This window comes from Geotrypetes seraphini, chromosome 5 (assembly GCF_902459505.1).
Source record: "Geotrypetes seraphini chromosome 5, aGeoSer1.1, whole genome shotgun sequence".
In the NCBI taxonomy this organism is placed as follows: Eukaryota; Metazoa; Chordata; class Amphibia; order Gymnophiona; family Dermophiidae; genus Geotrypetes; species Geotrypetes seraphini.
Genome location: NC_047088.1, coordinates 102683331 through 102700898, shown reverse-complemented (window position 1 = coordinate 102700898; position 17568 = coordinate 102683331). Strand labels below are relative to the sequence as shown.

At 42.5% G+C, this 17568-nt stretch overlaps 1 protein-coding gene across 4 annotated transcripts in view; it reads left to right on the top strand.

Moving 5' to 3' along the window:
- Positions 1-17568, top strand: part of BCKDK (branched chain keto acid dehydrogenase kinase) — a 122145-nt gene that overhangs the window by 95030 nt on the left and 9547 nt on the right. For all 4 annotated transcript variants that reach the window (XM_033945050.1, XM_033945053.1, XM_033945051.1 and 1 more), the window contains 2 exons: positions 2620-2748; positions 15982-16071. In XM_033945050.1, coding sequence (XP_033800941.1) covers positions 2620-2748; positions 15982-16071 — 219 coding nt within the window. The remainder of the gene's footprint in view (positions 1-2619; positions 2749-15981; positions 16072-17568) is intronic.

Here is a 17568-nt window from a genome sequence, read left to right as displayed (position 1 = left end):
TTTAATAGGACCTGCCAGAACCTTTCTGAGCTCCTTCAGTATCCTGGGATGGATCTCGTCCGGTTCCATCATTTTGTCCACCTTCAGTTTTTCAAGTTGTTCATAAACACTTTCCTCCTTGAACGGCACAGAATCTACTCCATTTTCCTGTGCATCTTTGCCAGACAACCTCGGTCCTTCTCCAGGATTTTCTTCTGTGAACACAGAGCAGAAGTATTTGTTAAGCACATTTGCTTTTTCCTTAACATTCTCCACATATCGGTTCTTAGCATCTTTTAGTTTAGCAATTCCCTTTTTCATCTGCCTCCTTTCACTGATATATCTGAAAAAATTTTTGTCTCCCTTTTTTACATTTTTAGCCATTTGCTCTTCCGCCTGCACTTTTGCCAGACGTATCTCTCTTGGCTTCTTTCAGTTTCACCCGATAGTCCTTTCTGCACTCCTCTTTTTGGGTTTTTTTATATTTCAGGAACGCCAACTCTTTTGCCTTTATTTTCTCTGCCACTAATTTGGAGAACCATGTCCGTTTCCTTTTTCTCTTGTTTTTATTTACTTTCTTCACATAAAATTCCATAGCCATTTTTATTGCTCCTTTCAGCTTAGACCACTGTTTTTCCACTTCTCTTATGTCCTCCCATCCTAACAGCTCTTTCTTCAGGTAGTCTTCCATTTTATTAAAGTCTGTACGTTTGAAATCTAGGACTTTTAGTATTGTGCGGCTGCCCTCCACTTTAGCTGTTGTATCAAATCAAACTGATGATCGCTACTTCACAAGCTATGTAATAGGGTAGACATCCTGGAGGGTGTGGATAACAGGAGGGCTCTGGTGAAGCTTGAAGAATGGTCAAGCAATTGGCAACTAAGGTTTAATGCTAAAAAATGCAGTGTCATGCACTAGGACTGCAAAAATCCAGGAGAAAGGTATAATATAGGAGGCAAGGAACTTCTGTGTGCGGAAGAAGAGCGGAACTTAGTGGTAATTGTGTCTAAGCTCAAGGTGGCAAAACAGGTAGAAAAAGCGACAGTCAAAGCCAGGAAGATTCTTGGGTGCATAAGGAGAGGAATAGCCAGTGGGAAAAGGGAGGAGATAATGCTGTTGTATAAGTCTCTGAGGCTCAATTTGGAATACTGTGTACAATTTTGGAGACAGCACCTTCAAAAAGATATGGAATGGAGTCGGTCTAGAGCAGGGGTGGGCAAACTTTTTGACTCGGAGGCCACAATGGGTTCTTAAATTTGACAGAGGGGCTGGACCAAGAGCAGATGGATGGAGTGTTTGTGTGAACTAATATAAATGAAATGTAAATGTCATAACATAAAAGGTTTTGCTCTTTAAAAGGTAGCAAAGCATGAAAACGTAAGGCTTATTGTACAAAATGAATGTACATGATCATGTCTCCCCTCCTTCACCCCAATTCTTCCTCTTTACTTTCTCTCTCCCACATGTGCAGCATCTTTCCTCCCTTCTCACCCAACCCCTTGTGCCTTCCCTCTACAGCATATTTCTATCTCTCCATCCCACACATCCCCCCTATGCAGCAGAACCATTGCCCAGCTTCCATCCTTCCCTCCCTCCCATCCCTCGTGCAGCAGAACCCTTGCCCAGCTTCCATCCTTCCCTCCCTCCCTCCCATCCCTCGTGGGACAGGCATGTGGGATCTCTTAGGGAGAAGATAAGATAATGGATGCTGGGGATGGGCCATCATGCCGTCATGTTTCTGTGTTTCTTTCTATTAGTTCAGTAGTAAAAAGATATCACCTTATTTCCTTTGTTTTATTTCTATATATTACAAATTGTTAATGAATTTCCAGTGAAATTTTGTTGGGATCACCAGATGTAGTGAAGGTTTAATATTTCTTGACAGTTCTTTTTAGCCCTGTCTGCCAGCAAGGAATCATCAGTTGTGCACAATTTGGTGAGGAACTCCTTGTTTGCACCTGGCTCAGTGGCAATACAAGCCACTTCTCCATATTCTCTGCCACTGATTTCAGTGTTGGTAGAATGCAGTTCCACTGAGTTGACATACATTGCTTGAGCATTTTCGTCAGTGAACAGTTGATTTTTGTTTACTTAATCAGTGTAACTACCTCCTTGCACAATTTTTGATCCATGAGAGAGTACAAGATTGAGAGTATGACTTGCACAACCTATCCAGACATGACATGCACATAGATGAAGCTAAGTCAGTGGAGACTGTACCAAAATGCTTGAAACAAATTGATAAATATTCTCACCATTTTGTTTATAAATATGGTCTCTCTCATTGCCAAAATTGCTGAACACCTGCACCTGCTTTCATCAAGGTGAGCGCCACCTAATTTATTTTTTATTTTTTTTTTGGGCTGAGGTGTTGGTGTCAAAGATTCCAAGTAGAGGTGTGCACAGGAACATAATCTGGTCCCCATCCCCTCTGTCCCCGTAGTAGTAATGATTTATATGCTCTGAATGTACAGTCAGTGCATTAAGAGGCACAATACACTGGCCAGAGATGTGACAACTTATCACTAACATTTAGTTTTTGAAAAAGGATTAATTTTTTGTTTTGTTTAGAACATTAGTATTGCTTTAAGTCTTATCATCTTATAAATATCTCACTCCATCTTGTTCTTGTGTTTCAGGCGGTTATGTGAGCACAAATATGGCAATGCTCCACGGGTGAGAATCAATGGGCATGTGGCTGCCCGTTTCCCATTCATTCCTATGCCATTGGACTACATCCTGCCTGAGCTGCTGAAGAATTCGATGAGGTAGGTCCCCACCAGCAGAAGCTGCTTTTATTTTTCCCATTTTTAATTTAAAATTTAGTTGTATTTCTTCCCATTTTTAATTTAAAATTTAGTTGTATTTCTCGCATCATATGATACTGTTTGTCATCACCCAAGAATATTCCCTTAAATATTTAATAGTGTGCTCCCTAGAAATTTTTTCCAACTGCCACCCAGTTGAAAAAAATTTCTAGGGAGCACACTATTAAATATTTAAGGGAATATTCTTGGGTGATGACATGAAAAGTAGCCGGGTGGAGAGGGACGGGGAAATTTGGTGGTTAGAATAGGGTCATATGACAGCCAGTTCTGATCATTTTTTAACAACCCCCTCCTCTATATAAAAAAGTTATTTTTAGTAATAATCCATGAGTCGCACAATAAGGGTGCACCTAGGAAAAGGCAGCATCTTAACCATGCAGTGAGCACTAGAATACCAACACACGCATTGTAAAACTAAACAAGCCAGAACCTGTACAGTCAAATTGATCTTGTACAGTCAATGCTAACAGAAAACCATATCCTTTTCATACTCACAGAACACAGAAACACCCTCACCCAATATGGAATAATCACAAACTAAAAATAGAAATATGTAGACGAAAGTTAAACTGAACCGCCAAGAAACCAGACTCTGCATACAATGCAAAATATAAAGACAGTAGATATAAATTTGAAAAAACTGATACATAACAATCACCACTTTACAAATTAACAAATAGAAATAAAACAAATAATGAGAAATAACAAAATAGTAATAAGACAAATGCATAGCTTTTAGTTGGATTAGTTAATATTATTAGAATTCAATGGAAAAGTAGGAATACTTTTTAGCTTTTATAGAGGTTGATCCATTGAGAAATATATAGTGTTGTAAATGCAGAATGAGCCAGTTTAAAAAAAACCAAAACCAGTTATTAGTTCATTTATGTGAATGTGATGATAGTTTGAACAGAAGATCCAAAAAGAGCAGAGAATGCCAGGTCTTCAAACCAAACACACTTTAATAGCAACCATAAAAACTGAACATTCATATAACTCATTAAACATTCATATGACTCGACATGAGCTGTGTTTTGGCTAAAAAACCTGCCTTAGGAGTCCTGAAAAGTATAATGGAGAGGACATAACATAATTTACAAAAATCACATAAGAAGCTATAGCAAGTTAAAAACTAAAATGCTTTAAAAGTGATCATAAGAACATATAAACCAAAATATAAGCAAAGGTATAAACAATAGGATATACCATATGAATGTAGTACCAGGTCACAAAATAATGCTAAAAGAGCTATTTAAAAAAAGGGTGACAGAAAATTAGAATACATAATAATTCAATAAATGTCATATTTGCAGGTCACCAGACTCAAAAGGTCAAAGGATATTTAGAATTGAATGACTAAAATTATAGACTTATTCATCCATTGTTACACAATGAGAGATCAGTGACATTACATCAGTACTAAAGAAGTAGACCACACATATTCAGCTATATCCTAAAAAAATCTTTGAAAGGAGATAAAATAAGCTCTGAGTCTGAAAAACTTTGAGAGTTATGGCCAATATTCAAAATGGTTCGCTAAAAGCTGTGTTTAAAAGATGGCAATTCTGATTTTATGTGAACTGAAACGAGGCTCCACAGCACTGATACAAATCAATTGAATATGCAATGTAACAAAATACTGGTCAAGACTCTGTGAAAAAATGAATGCTTAAAAAGCATCGCTGCTGAAATGTTGAAAGTAAATAACAAGGAACCACTAAAAAGCATTATAAAAAGGTGATCACTTATTTGAAATGGTAAAAAAATCAACAGCATATGCATTAAAAATGGCTACGCAATAGAAACTGAAGTAAAAATGCCAGCATTATAAAATAATTGAATTAAAGTGGACAAGAGAACCGCGAGTAACATTGAGTCATCATAACTTCATAAAAGTGAATAACAAGTGGAATTTACTTAAAAGGTAAACAGCGGTGTACACAATAACAGCAGCAACTCAATAGAAGCAAAAGTGAGAAAACCAGTTTCAAAAAATAGTAGTGCTAATGACAGGCAGAGTAACCGCAAATGACGTGAGGACTACGTAATGGCCTGTATATGTAAAAAAATGTGATGACATCATGTGATATATGCAAAATGAAACCAGCCAAATCAGAACAGTAGTCTTTGACATAAAATGTAAGCTCCTGAGTGAGTGTAAGCCCTTGGGTAAGTAAATCACTGAATACTTCTACACAGATGGGAAAAGGGGGCAATGTCTGGAAAGCAGGGTACAGTGGTGCCTCGCATAACGGACGCCTCGCACAGCGAACGCTGCGCACAACGAACTTCAGGTCTTGCTTCCCACAACGAACTTCGTTTCACACAACGAAGTCGCCCGAGCTGCATCGCTTAACTGCCCTCTCTCCGCCTGGCTCCCTGTGCAGTGGCGCTACATATTTTAAACCCCCCTGCCGCCGCTGCTGCATATTTTTAAGCCTCTGCCGCCACCGCATATTTTTAAACCTCCCCCCGCCGCCACATATTTTTTTAAAAAAGCCACCACTGCTGCAACTTTAATCTCACCCGCTCACTCGAACTGGTGGTCTAGCAAATTTCCCAGCCAGAAGCGCAGACAGAGATCAAGAGCAAGCCTTCTGTGCTACTGCCTGGGCCTGCGCTGATCTCTGAATGGCTGCAGTCAGCTCTCGCGGGACTCACAAGAACTAACTGCAGCCAGCTCTCGCGGGACTCACAAGAACTAACTGCAGCCATTCGGAGATTGGCATGGGCCCACACAGGCGTGCAGAGGAATTGCTCCTGATCTCTGCGCTTCTGGCCTGTACGCCACTGGCTGGGAAAGATGGGAGGAATTAAAAAAGGTACTGGGGAGTATGTGGGGGGTGATTATAATACACAGCAAGGATCAACAAAACCCCTGTCTCCCCTCCCCTTCACATATATCCCCTCTATATCATGCTAACAGAATACCACAGTCACACATAGCAGGAATAGGGTTAGGGTAGTGCAACTAGAGCAACTGTCCCCCCTGGTCAAAGAGAGCCGTAAGCCTCTGCCTGGACTTTGCAGTCCCCAGTTGTGTCTAACACCAGCTCTAACAAGATAAATTTATCTTTTTTTATGTCATTTTAGCATATTTTATGCTACAGAACGAATTATTTTTTTTAACATGTATTGTTATGGGAAAACGCGTTTCACATAACGAACTTTTCGCATAACAAACTTGCTCCTGGAACGAATTAAGTTCGTTGTGTGAGGCACCCACTGTATACTAATGCTAGAAATATGGGAAACAAAATTCTGGATCTAGAAGCTGTGGTGGAAAAAGAGGAGTTGGATATAGTGGCAATCACAGAGACATGGTTCACAGAGAACCATGACTGGGATGTAGTTATACAGTCTGGTAAGATAAGCCTCTTTGTGGATGATACCAAAATCTTCAATAGAGTAGACACCCCAGATGGTGTGAATAACATGAAGAAAGACCTAGCGAAGCTTGAAGAATTGGCTGAAATTTGGCAGCTAAACTTGAATGCTAAGAAATGCAAGGTCATTCGGGGAGGGAGGATACAAGATGGCGGACGCTATGTAGCTGTGCTCGGCAGGCTTAGCGTTTTTTCCTCAAATTAATACTTCAACCAGATACTGTACTTACTTGTCGGAATGCCTCATGCAAAGAGGAAGGGGAATGTGAGAGCGGGTCATTTGCCGCTGCTCACATCGTCTCCAGCCCAGCAGTCAATTCAGTGGTTTTTGCAGCCGCTGAGCCCAGCCGACGCCCAGATGTCCCCGCGGCGGGAGAGTTCCGCGTCGGACCCGAGTGAGGGAGCACTCGGGTCTTTGGACTTGTTGACATCGTTGTCTCCACCGCATCTCTCTGCGCCCCCATGTCCAGCAGAGGCGCAGAGTGTTGAGCTTGGCCCCGAGGGAGAGGAGTTGGAGACCCCGGAGCAGGCAATGGGAGGAGCTACAGCCCTAGCTGGAACGCTGGGAGGAAGGGCTGCCGAAGGAGAAGGAGCACCAACAAGCACCCCAGCAGTGACACTGGAAATACTTTTGGAGGCTATCAAGAGAATGGATGTGAAGGTGGAGAAGACTGCCTCAGATGTTGAGGTAATGGTTAAGAAAATGGATAACTTTTCTGAAAGTTTGCTAAAAGTTAAGCAAGAATGCATGGATAAAATACAAATTGAGTCAGCTTCACTGAAAAACTCAATTACCACCATTGTTAAAGAACAAAATTCTACAGCCCGTAAAATAGAAATGATTGAGAACTTTAACAGAAGATTGAACTTGAGAATTCTAAATTGCCCAAGGATTTCGGCAATATCACCTATTGAGATTTTTAAAAAATTTTTGGTAGAATGTTTGAACTATCCGCAAGATCAGATTCCGCCTTTAAACAAAGTGTACTTCTTACCTACTTCAAAAAGAAATTTAGATATACCTAAGGGTGAGAATTTGGCTACTGATAAAGATCTGCAAAATCTCACGGCAATATTAGAGGAATCATCTATGGAAGTTAAAGAAAGAGGAACTTTAATTGTTAACTTTATCTTTGAACAAGATCTTAACGCAGTTATGAGGTTATTCTTTAAAAAGTCTGGATCACTTTTTTGTGGTCAACGTTTATGGTTATATCATGATGTAACTAGAATAACCCAGGAAAGAAGGAAAATGTTTTTGGGCATGAGAGAAGAGACAAGGAAGCTAGGTGCTACTTTTTTGCTAGCTTATCCATGCAAATGTGTCATTAAGTTTAAGGGCCTGAAATATGTGTATTTTACACCAGATCATCTACGTTCCTTTTTAGATCTCAAAGGTTTATCTAGTGGAGGGAATGTAGCTTAAAGGAAATGCTGGGTTCTAGCGTTTAAGTCTTTACTTTTATTTCTTTGTTGTATCATTGTAATATTACTCCTATAATATCTTTGTTTTCTTTTCCTCCTTCTAATTGAGGTCTAAGGAAGAGTTAAGTTTCATACATATTTATTTTAAAGACTGCAATGTTTAATGATGTTTTTCTTTTGGAACATGATTCTGTATTTCTAAATCAAGTAGTTATACTTGTAAAGTATGTTAAATTCAATAAAAATAAAGTTAAAAAAAAAGAAATGCAAGGTCATGCATTTGAGCTGCAAAAACCCGAAGGAATGGTGCAGTTTAGGGGGTGAAGAACTTGTGTATGACAGAAGAGCAGGACTTGGGTGTGATTGTATCTGATTATCTTAGGTGGCCAAACAGGTTGAAAAGGTGACTGTGAAAGCTAGAAGCTAGAAGGGTACATAGGAAGAGATATGGCCAGTAGGAAAGTAAGAGACCTCATTTAGAATATTGTGTTCAATTCTGGAGACCACACCTTCAAAAATATATAAACAGGATGGAGTCGGTCCAGAGGAAGGCTGCTAAAATGGTGCATGGTCTTCGTGATAAGGCGTATGGGGACAAACTTAGAGATCTCAATATGTACACTTTGGAAGAAAAATGGGAGAGAGTGAGATACAATAGAGACATTTAAATACCTATGTGGTGTAAATGCACATGAGTCGAGTCTTTCATTTGAAAGGAATCTCTGGAGTGAGAGAGCATAAGATGAAGTTTAGGGGTGATAGACTCAGGAGTAATCTAAGGGTGCTAGATGCATGGAACAGTCTCCCGGAAGAGGTGTTGGAGACAGAGACTGTCTGAATTCACGAAAACCTAGGATTGGTACTTGGGATCTCTTAGAGAGAGAAAGAGGTAATGGTTACTGCAGATGGGCAGACTGGATGGGCCACCAAATGGCAAATGAGGTTCAACGAGGATAAGTGAAAGGTAATGCATGTCGGTAACAAAAATCATATGCACGAATACAGGATGTGCGGTGCAGTACTCGGAGAGAACCCACAGGAAAGAGACTTGTGAGTACTTGTAGACAAGACAATGAAACCGTCCGCGCAATGCGCGGCGGTGGCAAAAAGGGCAAACAGAATGCTAGGAATAATTAAGAAGAGGATCACAAACAGATCTGAGAAGGATATCATGCCGCTGTACCGGGCCGTGGTGCGCCCCTACCTAGAGTACTGCATCCAACACTGGTCGTCGTACATGAAAAAGGACATAGTACTACTCGAAAGGGTCCAGAGAAGAGCGACAAAAATGGTTAAGGGACTGGAGGAGTTGCTGTTCAATGAGAGGCTAGAGAAACTGGGCCTCGTCTCCCTTGAAAAGAGGAGACTGAGAGGGGACATGATCAAAACAGTCAAGATAATGAAGGGAATAGACTTAGTAGAGAAAGAGAGATTGTTCACCCTCTTCAAGGTGGAGAGAATGAGAGGGCACTCTCTAAAGTTAAAGGGGGATAGACTCCGTACAAATGTAAGGAAGTTCTTCTTCACCCAGAGTGGTAGAAATCTAGAAAGCTCTTCCAGAGGCTGTTATAGGGGAAAGCACCCTACAGGGATTCAAGTAAAGGTTAGATAAGTTCCTGCTGGACCAGAACATACGCAGGTAAGGCTAGACTCTAATAGGACACTGGTCTTTGACCTAAGGGACCGCTGTGTTAGCGGACTGCTGAGCACGATGGACCACTGGTCTGACCCAGCAGCAGCAAATCTTATGTTCTTTTTTTTTTATATATACATTTTTATTGAAAATTTTTGATATTGGAAAAACAATCAAATCAACAATGAACAAAATTCAGTTATCACAAGTACAAGACATATAATACAATATAAGAAGCAATGAAAGCTAAAACCCAAAAACAAAACCCATCAGTCACTGCCAGACTTCTCCATCCCTACCCTACCCCCATTCCCCCCCTTATCCCCCTTCGCATAGCAGACAACAAAGCAACCTATACTAGGAGCTTCCTTAAAGTGTATCCAATAGTCCTTCCAGCATACTCCAGGTACGAAAATGAAGTATATAGATGTGGCGCCTTTTGGCCACGGCTATCTCCATCTTCCCCAAAGATAACAATCGATTAACCCAAGTAGTATGAGAAGGGGCCTCTCTGTTTTTCCAATGGTTGGCAATAAGGCATTTAGCAGCCGCCAAACCCCAGCAGAGAAACTTAGTCTGCCAGGTATGTTCCCTATTATTGTACAACCCCAGGAGACAACTTTGGGGAGAGACCACAACACATTCACGCAGACATGTAGACAAAGTGCCAGTGACGGCCTTCCAGAAAGATTGAAGGTCCCCACATTCCCACCAAATATGTAAAAAGGAACCCACTTGAGAGCCACATCTCCAACATTGGTCAGAAACCCCAGGGTACATGCTGTGCAGCTGTTCCGGGGTATAATACCACCTGGTAAATACCTTATAAGCGTTTTCCTGGACCAAAGCACAGGAAGAGGCTTTATAAACCTCCCTACACATTACCTCCCAGTCTTTAGCGGTAAACCTAGACTCCAGGTTCCGCTCCCAATGTTTTTGAAAAGAATAAACAGCAGGAGAGTGTCCCCTCCAATATTGATACATCACCGACAACGGTTTCGGAACTTTCTGTAAAAGCAACCACAGATTTTCCAAGGGTTCCTGCTCCAGCGGTAATCCAGAGTCCCAGCCCTGAGCTTGTATAAAATGTCTAATTTGAAAATAAGCTAAATAGTCTCCATCAGGTAGATCATATTTCTTTTGAAGTATGGGAAAAGGAATAAGCCCTGTTATCCCCACTAAATCTCTAAACACTTTAATCCCCTTTTGAAACCAATGGTGAAAAACCCGATTATCTCGGCCTGCGGGAAATAGCGGTTCAGCCTGTATATTAGCCAAGGAGGATACCAAAGCCCCACCACCCAACTTAGTACGCACCCGGGTCCACACCCTTGTCAAATGCTGCACAAAGGGGTTAGACATGCCCTGGATCCATGGACGCTGCGATCCAGAAGTCCACAGCCTATATTTCAGAGGCTCCAGACCACTGCATCTTTGTTCTAGCTGTACCCCACTTTTGTGTTCCCCCAATTCCCAGTCAAGCACTAGTTTCATCTGTGCCGCTTGGTAGTACCACACCAGATTAGGCAATCCCCTACCCCCCACCTCCCGTGCAGCCCATAATAAAGATTGAGAAAGTCTCGGGGACTTACGTTGCCAAATAAAATTACGGATTTCCCTGCCCAGTTTCCGCAGTTCCCCTAAAGGTACCAGGACTGGTAAAGTCTGAAAAAGGAACAGTAACCTAGGTAATACATTCATTTTAATGATTGCTATCCGGCCCCACCAGGACAGCCATAATCCATGCCAACGCTGCAAGTCTGTTCTTATTCGCCGATAAATAGGCAAATAATTTTTCTCGTATATGCTCCCAAGGTTCGATGGAATAAAAATGCCTAAATATTTGATCCCTTGCCTAGCCCATTTAAAAGGAAAACTGCCCCTTAATCCATCTACCTCCCTTTGTGTCATAGTCAGGTTCAAAATTTCAGTCTTTGCTAAATTTATTTTAAACCCTGAAACCTGCCCATATATGTCAAACAGTTTTAAAAGGTGGGGTATGGTGATCTCAGGTCGTGCCACATATAACAGGATATCATCTGCAAACATTGCCACTCGATGTTCCACCCCGCCACTGATAAACCCCGCCAAAGATTGGTGATGTCTGATAGCCAAAGCAAGGGGTTCAAGAGACACTGCAAACAACAATGGGGAGAGCGGGCATCCCTGCCGGGTTCCCCGAGAAATGGAAACAAAATCAGTATAAGATTGATTAATCCGCAAACAAGCCCGCGGAGCAGCATACAGAGCCCGAACCCAAGCTCCAAAGGTGCCCCCTAGTCCCATCCTATCCATTACATCCCATAGAAACCCCCAGAGGACTTGATCGAATGCCTTTTCAGCGTCAACCGATATCAAAACCGCCTTATCCTGACCAGAGCCTACTTCCCAGAGTAAATTGAGGGTTCTCCTGATATTATCGCTGACCTGCCTCCTTTGTATAAACCCCGCCTGGACCTGATGGATCAAAGATGGCAATACTTTCCCCAAGCGTTGAGCTAAGACCTTAGCTAAAATTTTAGCATCCAAATTCAGCAAGGAAATGGGTCGATAAGACCCACATAGTAAAGGATCCCTACCTATTTTAAGCAAAATGGTCACATCAGCCTCACCCATTGTAGGCGGCAACAGCCCCCCCCCTGGGATTCCATTAGCCACCCGGACCAGGAGAGGCCCTAATTGCATCGAGAACTGTTTATAATATCGGCTAGTATACCCATCCAGCCCTGGGGATTTACCATTCTTCAATCCCCCGATCACCCCCAGAATTTCTGAGAGCTGTACTGGTTCCCGTAAATACTCCCAATCTGACTCAGACAACTCAGGAATCTGCAGCGAGTCCAGGAATCTAGTCTGCGCTTCATCATCTGATCGCCCTGGGGGGCCATAAAGCCGAGAGTAGAAAGCCTGGAACTCGCGTTGAATAGCAGAGTCCGTGACACGTAACTCCCCTCCTACATCCCCCTTAATACTAGTGATAGAGGTCCGAGATTGTTTGATACAAATATATCTTGCAAATTGAGCACTAGCTTTGTTGCTGTGTTCATAGATATTAAGTCTAAATCTTTCACGCATACGTTCAGTGTCCTCCACCTGGAGCTGGTATAATTCATCACGAACACGTTGCAATTGCGCCAAGGTCTGAGAATCCCTCTTGTTCTGGTGAATCAATTCCAGCTGAGATAAGCGACTGCGCAATTGAAGAAAAGTTTGGGCCCTCTGTTTTTTAAATCTAGCCCCCCATTTAATAAGTTCTCCACGTACCACCGCTTTAAGTGCATCCCACAAAATGGCATCAGATACCTCCCCATTGTCATTCAGCGTCAAATGGTCCCTCATAGTATTTTCCACGGCGGAAACCACCTGAGGGGAACTCAGCAGGGATTCATTAAGTCTCCAATATTTACAGCCCCCTTGATCTAGCATTCCAGTACAAGATAACCACACTGGAGCATGGTCCGAAACATGCATCGGTTCTATCTCCGCCTCACGCAGTCCCCCAACTTGATTCCTATGAATCCATAATCCATCTAGTCTAGTATAAGTGTTTTGAGCATGGGAATAGAAAGTGTAAGATCTCTGAGAACCATGAAGCAAGCGCCAACCATCTACGAGGCCAAGCGATCCCATCAGGGCGCGAAATGCTGCAGTTGACTTTCACAATGATCTACGCCCTCCCCCCGAGTGATCTACTGCAGGATCTGGAGGAATATTAAAATCACCCCCAACATAGATCGCCCCTTGTGCAAATGTACTCAAGGCCACCCGTAAATTCTGATAATAAACTTCCTGGCCCGAATTAGGGCCATAGATATTGACAATGGTCAAAGGGCGGCCCTGAAGTACCCCCCCCCCCCCACAGCTAGGCACCTGCCCTCCTTGTCCCTGTAGACTTGTTCCACTTGTAATCCTAGGCCCTTACGTGCCAAAATTGCCAACCCACCAGCCCTTTTAGTAGTTCCTTCCCCCTGATGGGTCCAGAGCATATCAAACTGTGGTCGCTGGAGCAAAGAAACATCCCTGGGTCTCAAATGCGTCTCCTGCAAAAGACAGATGTCCCATTTCATACGTTGGAGGTCACGAAAGACTATGCTCCTTTTGCCTGGACTATTGAGCCCATTTACATTCCAAGAGCCTATAACCAGTTCCGGGTCTTTCCCGGGAGACCTCCCAGTACCCAACCTCTATCGTCTGCTAGTCCCCTTACTGATATAACCCCCCTCCCCCCCGCCAATTAGCTGAATCTCCCAATTTTGAATCAGCCATTGTAAGAAAAATGAGTCATACGGAAAAGGCCCATAGATAGCACCCTATAATGCTATACTTCTCAAACAACCCCCAATCTCCCTTTGCATTCAAACTTCTCGCTAGTTTCCCATGCACACAGAAAGTAACACACATTCAGAGAGCACTCCATCTTAAACTGTGCCCGCAAATGTACAACAGTATCTGCAAAGTTTTTCAGCACATAGTAGTGGAAAAAAAACAAAAAACCCCAGCTCCCTCTAACAGCAATCAAACAATCCTTAGTCAAAAAAATAGCCAAAAAGGAAGTCTTAGGGCTAATCAGATGGAATATAGCCCAAACTGGCTCAAAAGCAGTCAAAAGGTAAAGAAACCAAATGTCTACCTAGGAAACTGGATCAGGCAGCCGACGTAGAAGGCTGATTCGCTGCCACAGGTGTCAGGAATTCACCAGCTCTTGTCTCCGTTGCCGAACTTGACAAAGCCTGAACAGGGGGGTCCTGTGGCAATCAAGATCCGAGGTCTTTCAGCGCCAACCATGCATCCGCCACATTATCCACCCTCCTGTGTGTCCCATTAATGGTGAGATGTAGACCAAAGGGAAAGAGCCATCTATAGCGGTAGCCTTCAGCATGCAAAAGTTGGATGACCTCCCGAAAAGATCTGCGTTTTTGAAGAGTGGCGAGGGCCAGATCTTGATAGACCCCCACTTTCAGCCCCTGCCAGGCAAAATTAGAACGGCGGCGTGCAGCCTGTAAAACTTTTTCTTTCATTTGGAAATCACCAAAGCAGGCTACTATGTCACGATTGCCAGGTCCCCTGGCCTGACCCAGACTTCTATGAGCCCGCTGCAAATCGATCACAAGTGGCCTTTCCTGGGTATCATCAGCGAGAAGGGCTTTACAAAAGTCTGATACCACTTCCCTGGCATCCTTATAACGATCAGTTTCTGGTATACCTTTAAAACGTAAATTATTACGTCTCGAGCGGTTCTCTAAGTCCTCAATTTGGCGTTTCAGATCATCTAGTTGTGCCACCGCCATATCCATGGCGGTCGAGTGCTCCTGCACCGACGTTTCCACGTGGCCCATTCGCTCTTCGGCGGCAAGAACTCTCCCGCTCAATTCTCCCACCTCCGCCCGAATCTCTCCCAGCGCCGCCTTTACATCTGTTCTCAGCCCCACCATTTCCGCCTTAAGCTCCCGAAACCAAGACTCGATTTTCCCTTCCATTTGCTGTGCATGTGGTCCAGGAAAACCACAGGCTGGGAAACTACAGTCTGTAAAGGTGTGGGTGTCTCCGCCATCTTGATCTGCACCGTCGGGGAGCCGGGAGCGTGCGATCGAGTTTTTACACTCGTAGCGCCGGGATAGTGGAACTTTTCCAACTTCTTTCTACTCGCCATACACTCCGCAAGCCAAAGCTCCAAAATAAAGCGCTCAATCTGCCGCAGTAAGCAATTATTACACTTTCATCCGCGAGCCCCGACAGAGCTCCGGAGTTAAGCGGCCATATTTCGTGATGACGTCACTTCCTCCAAATCTTATGTTCTTATCATGTTTCTATGTTCCTGAAAAGATTCAAAGAATAGCAACCAAGATGATAAAGGGGATTGAACTCCTCTCAAATGAGGAAAGACTAAAGAGGTTAGGGCTCTTCAGTTTGGAAAAGAGGGGACTGAGGGGAAATATGATTTGAAGTTTATAAATTCCTGAGTGGTTTAAAACCGGTACAAGGGATCAGTTTTTTACTGTGCCAAAAATTACAAAGTCTAGGGAACACTTGATGAAGTTACAGGGAAATGTTTCTAAAACCAATAGGGGGAAATATTTTTTCTCTCAGCGAATAGTTAAGCTCTGAAATGCATTACCAGAGGATGTGGTAAGAACAGTTAACATAGCTGGTGTTAAAAAGGTTTGGACAAATTCCTGGAGGAAAAGTCCATTGTCTGCTATTGAGATAAACATGGGGGAAGCCACTGCTTGCCCTGGATCGGTAGCTTGGAATGTAGCTACTATTTAGGCTTTTGCCAGGTACTTGTGACCTGGATTAGCCACTGTGAAGATTGGATACTGGGTTTGATGGACTGTTGGTCTGACCCAGTAAGGCTATTCTTAAGTCTTGCAAGAGTCAGCCTCTTGCCTTTTACAAAATCATTTATAAAATCATTTTGTGTCTTCATAAAATAACTCCTCCCCTAACCATAGTGCACAAATTTACATCTGCTCCAAAGAAGGTATAAATCTGTATATACATGCACATTTTATAAAATACATGTGTACATCACAGTTTGCCTGAACTATGCTTCCAGGAATGCTTACTTGCAGATCACACAAGCAGGCAGTCTTGTAGTGCATCTACTTCTAAATACAGATATGCTCATGTGCAATTTTATAACAGGCTGCATGTGAAATATGCTTTTTCTCAGTTCATCACTAAAAGTTTTAACTAATTGATGCAGCTTTGTTTTAATTTTGTTTCTAGAGCTACAATGGAGTCCCACTTGGACACACCATATAATGTTCCTGACATCTCTATAACCATTGCTAACAATGATATTGACCTGATCATAAGGTAAGAGGAGAGGTGGGCAAGCATAAAGCATGTTATCTATAATATGGTTCCTATGCTATAATCATGTATGAAATGCAGGTGTGCTCTTTCTTGCACATGTATCTATTAACGATTCTCTTTTTGTATTGTGTGTAAGGCATTTTTTTTATGTTACTACTCCATTGTACTTTATTATATTTTTTTTAACTATTACCCTTGTGTTTTTTCCCTGAATGTCTCTTCTTTACTTTAATGAATTGTATTTCACCCCTCCTTACCTAATGTTAAGAGTATGTTAAACAGTGTAATTTTTTTTTTTTTTTTTTAATATTTGTATGTATTGTACAGTTACCTAACAAATGTAAATTTTAATGTGTACATCGCTTTGAAGTTTGATTAAGCGATTCATCAAGATACCTAATAAACTTGAAACTTGAAACTTGCATACAAAAGCTCATCCTCAGCATCTGAAGTTAAAACTAATCATGTATCAAAATAAATGCAATATATTAAATGTGCATGTTATTTGTCACATTATTTGCTTCGGAAATATCAGAATTAAAGTCAAATTAAAATTAAATTAAATAAGTTTTCCTAATATAAGACTGAAAGATTAATAAACATATTAAATAAAAATATTTGTCCTTGTGCTCTGTTGGTAAATTGCCTCCTACAATTTTTTTATGTAAAAAAAAGAAAGCATTTGACTAACATTAAAACAGATTTCAGTGGAACCTTGGTTTGCGAGCATAATTTGTTCCAGAAGCATGCTCGTAAACCAAAGTGCTCGTATATCAAAGCAACTTTCCCCATAGGAGTTAATGGAAACGCAGGCAATTCGTTCCACATCCCAAAAAGACCCTCCTCCCACCTGAGGCCACTGGCGAGCTACCACCCAACCCCCGGGAACCGGCTTTGCCCACCCCACCCCCGAGAACCGGCATCACCCCCCCCCCCCGTTTGCCCAAATCTTTACCGTGATCGGGCATCGGCACGCAGCACCAACCCATAGGATGTGCTGGTGCTGAAAGAGCCTGCCGCCTGCCACTGATCTCTGCTGGGCATTGAGCATGTGTGCTTGCTCAAGGCCTTCTGGTTCCCACTCTCACCGAGATTCTAATGAGAAACTGAGAATCTCATTAGAATCTCAGAGAGAGCGGAAGCCAGAAGGCCTTGAGCATGCACAGATGCTCAAGGCCTAGCAGAGATCAGTGGCAGGATCTTTCAGCACAGGCATGTCCTGTGGGTTGGTGCTGCGTGCCAGTGCCCGATCGCGGTAAGGGTTTGGGCAGGCGGATGGGCGATGCCGGTTCTCGGGGGTGGAGGCTCGCATATCAAGTCAACGCTCGGTTTGCGAGACAAGATTTGCGCATGTTTTTGCTCATCTTGCAAAACACCTGCAAACTGCATTACTCGCAAACTGAGGTTTGACTGTATAGTGTTTTTTAAGATTTTCAGAAAGCATTTGATAATGGGCCTCTTCAGAGATTCTTGAAATTAGAGCAACATCTCAGTAGA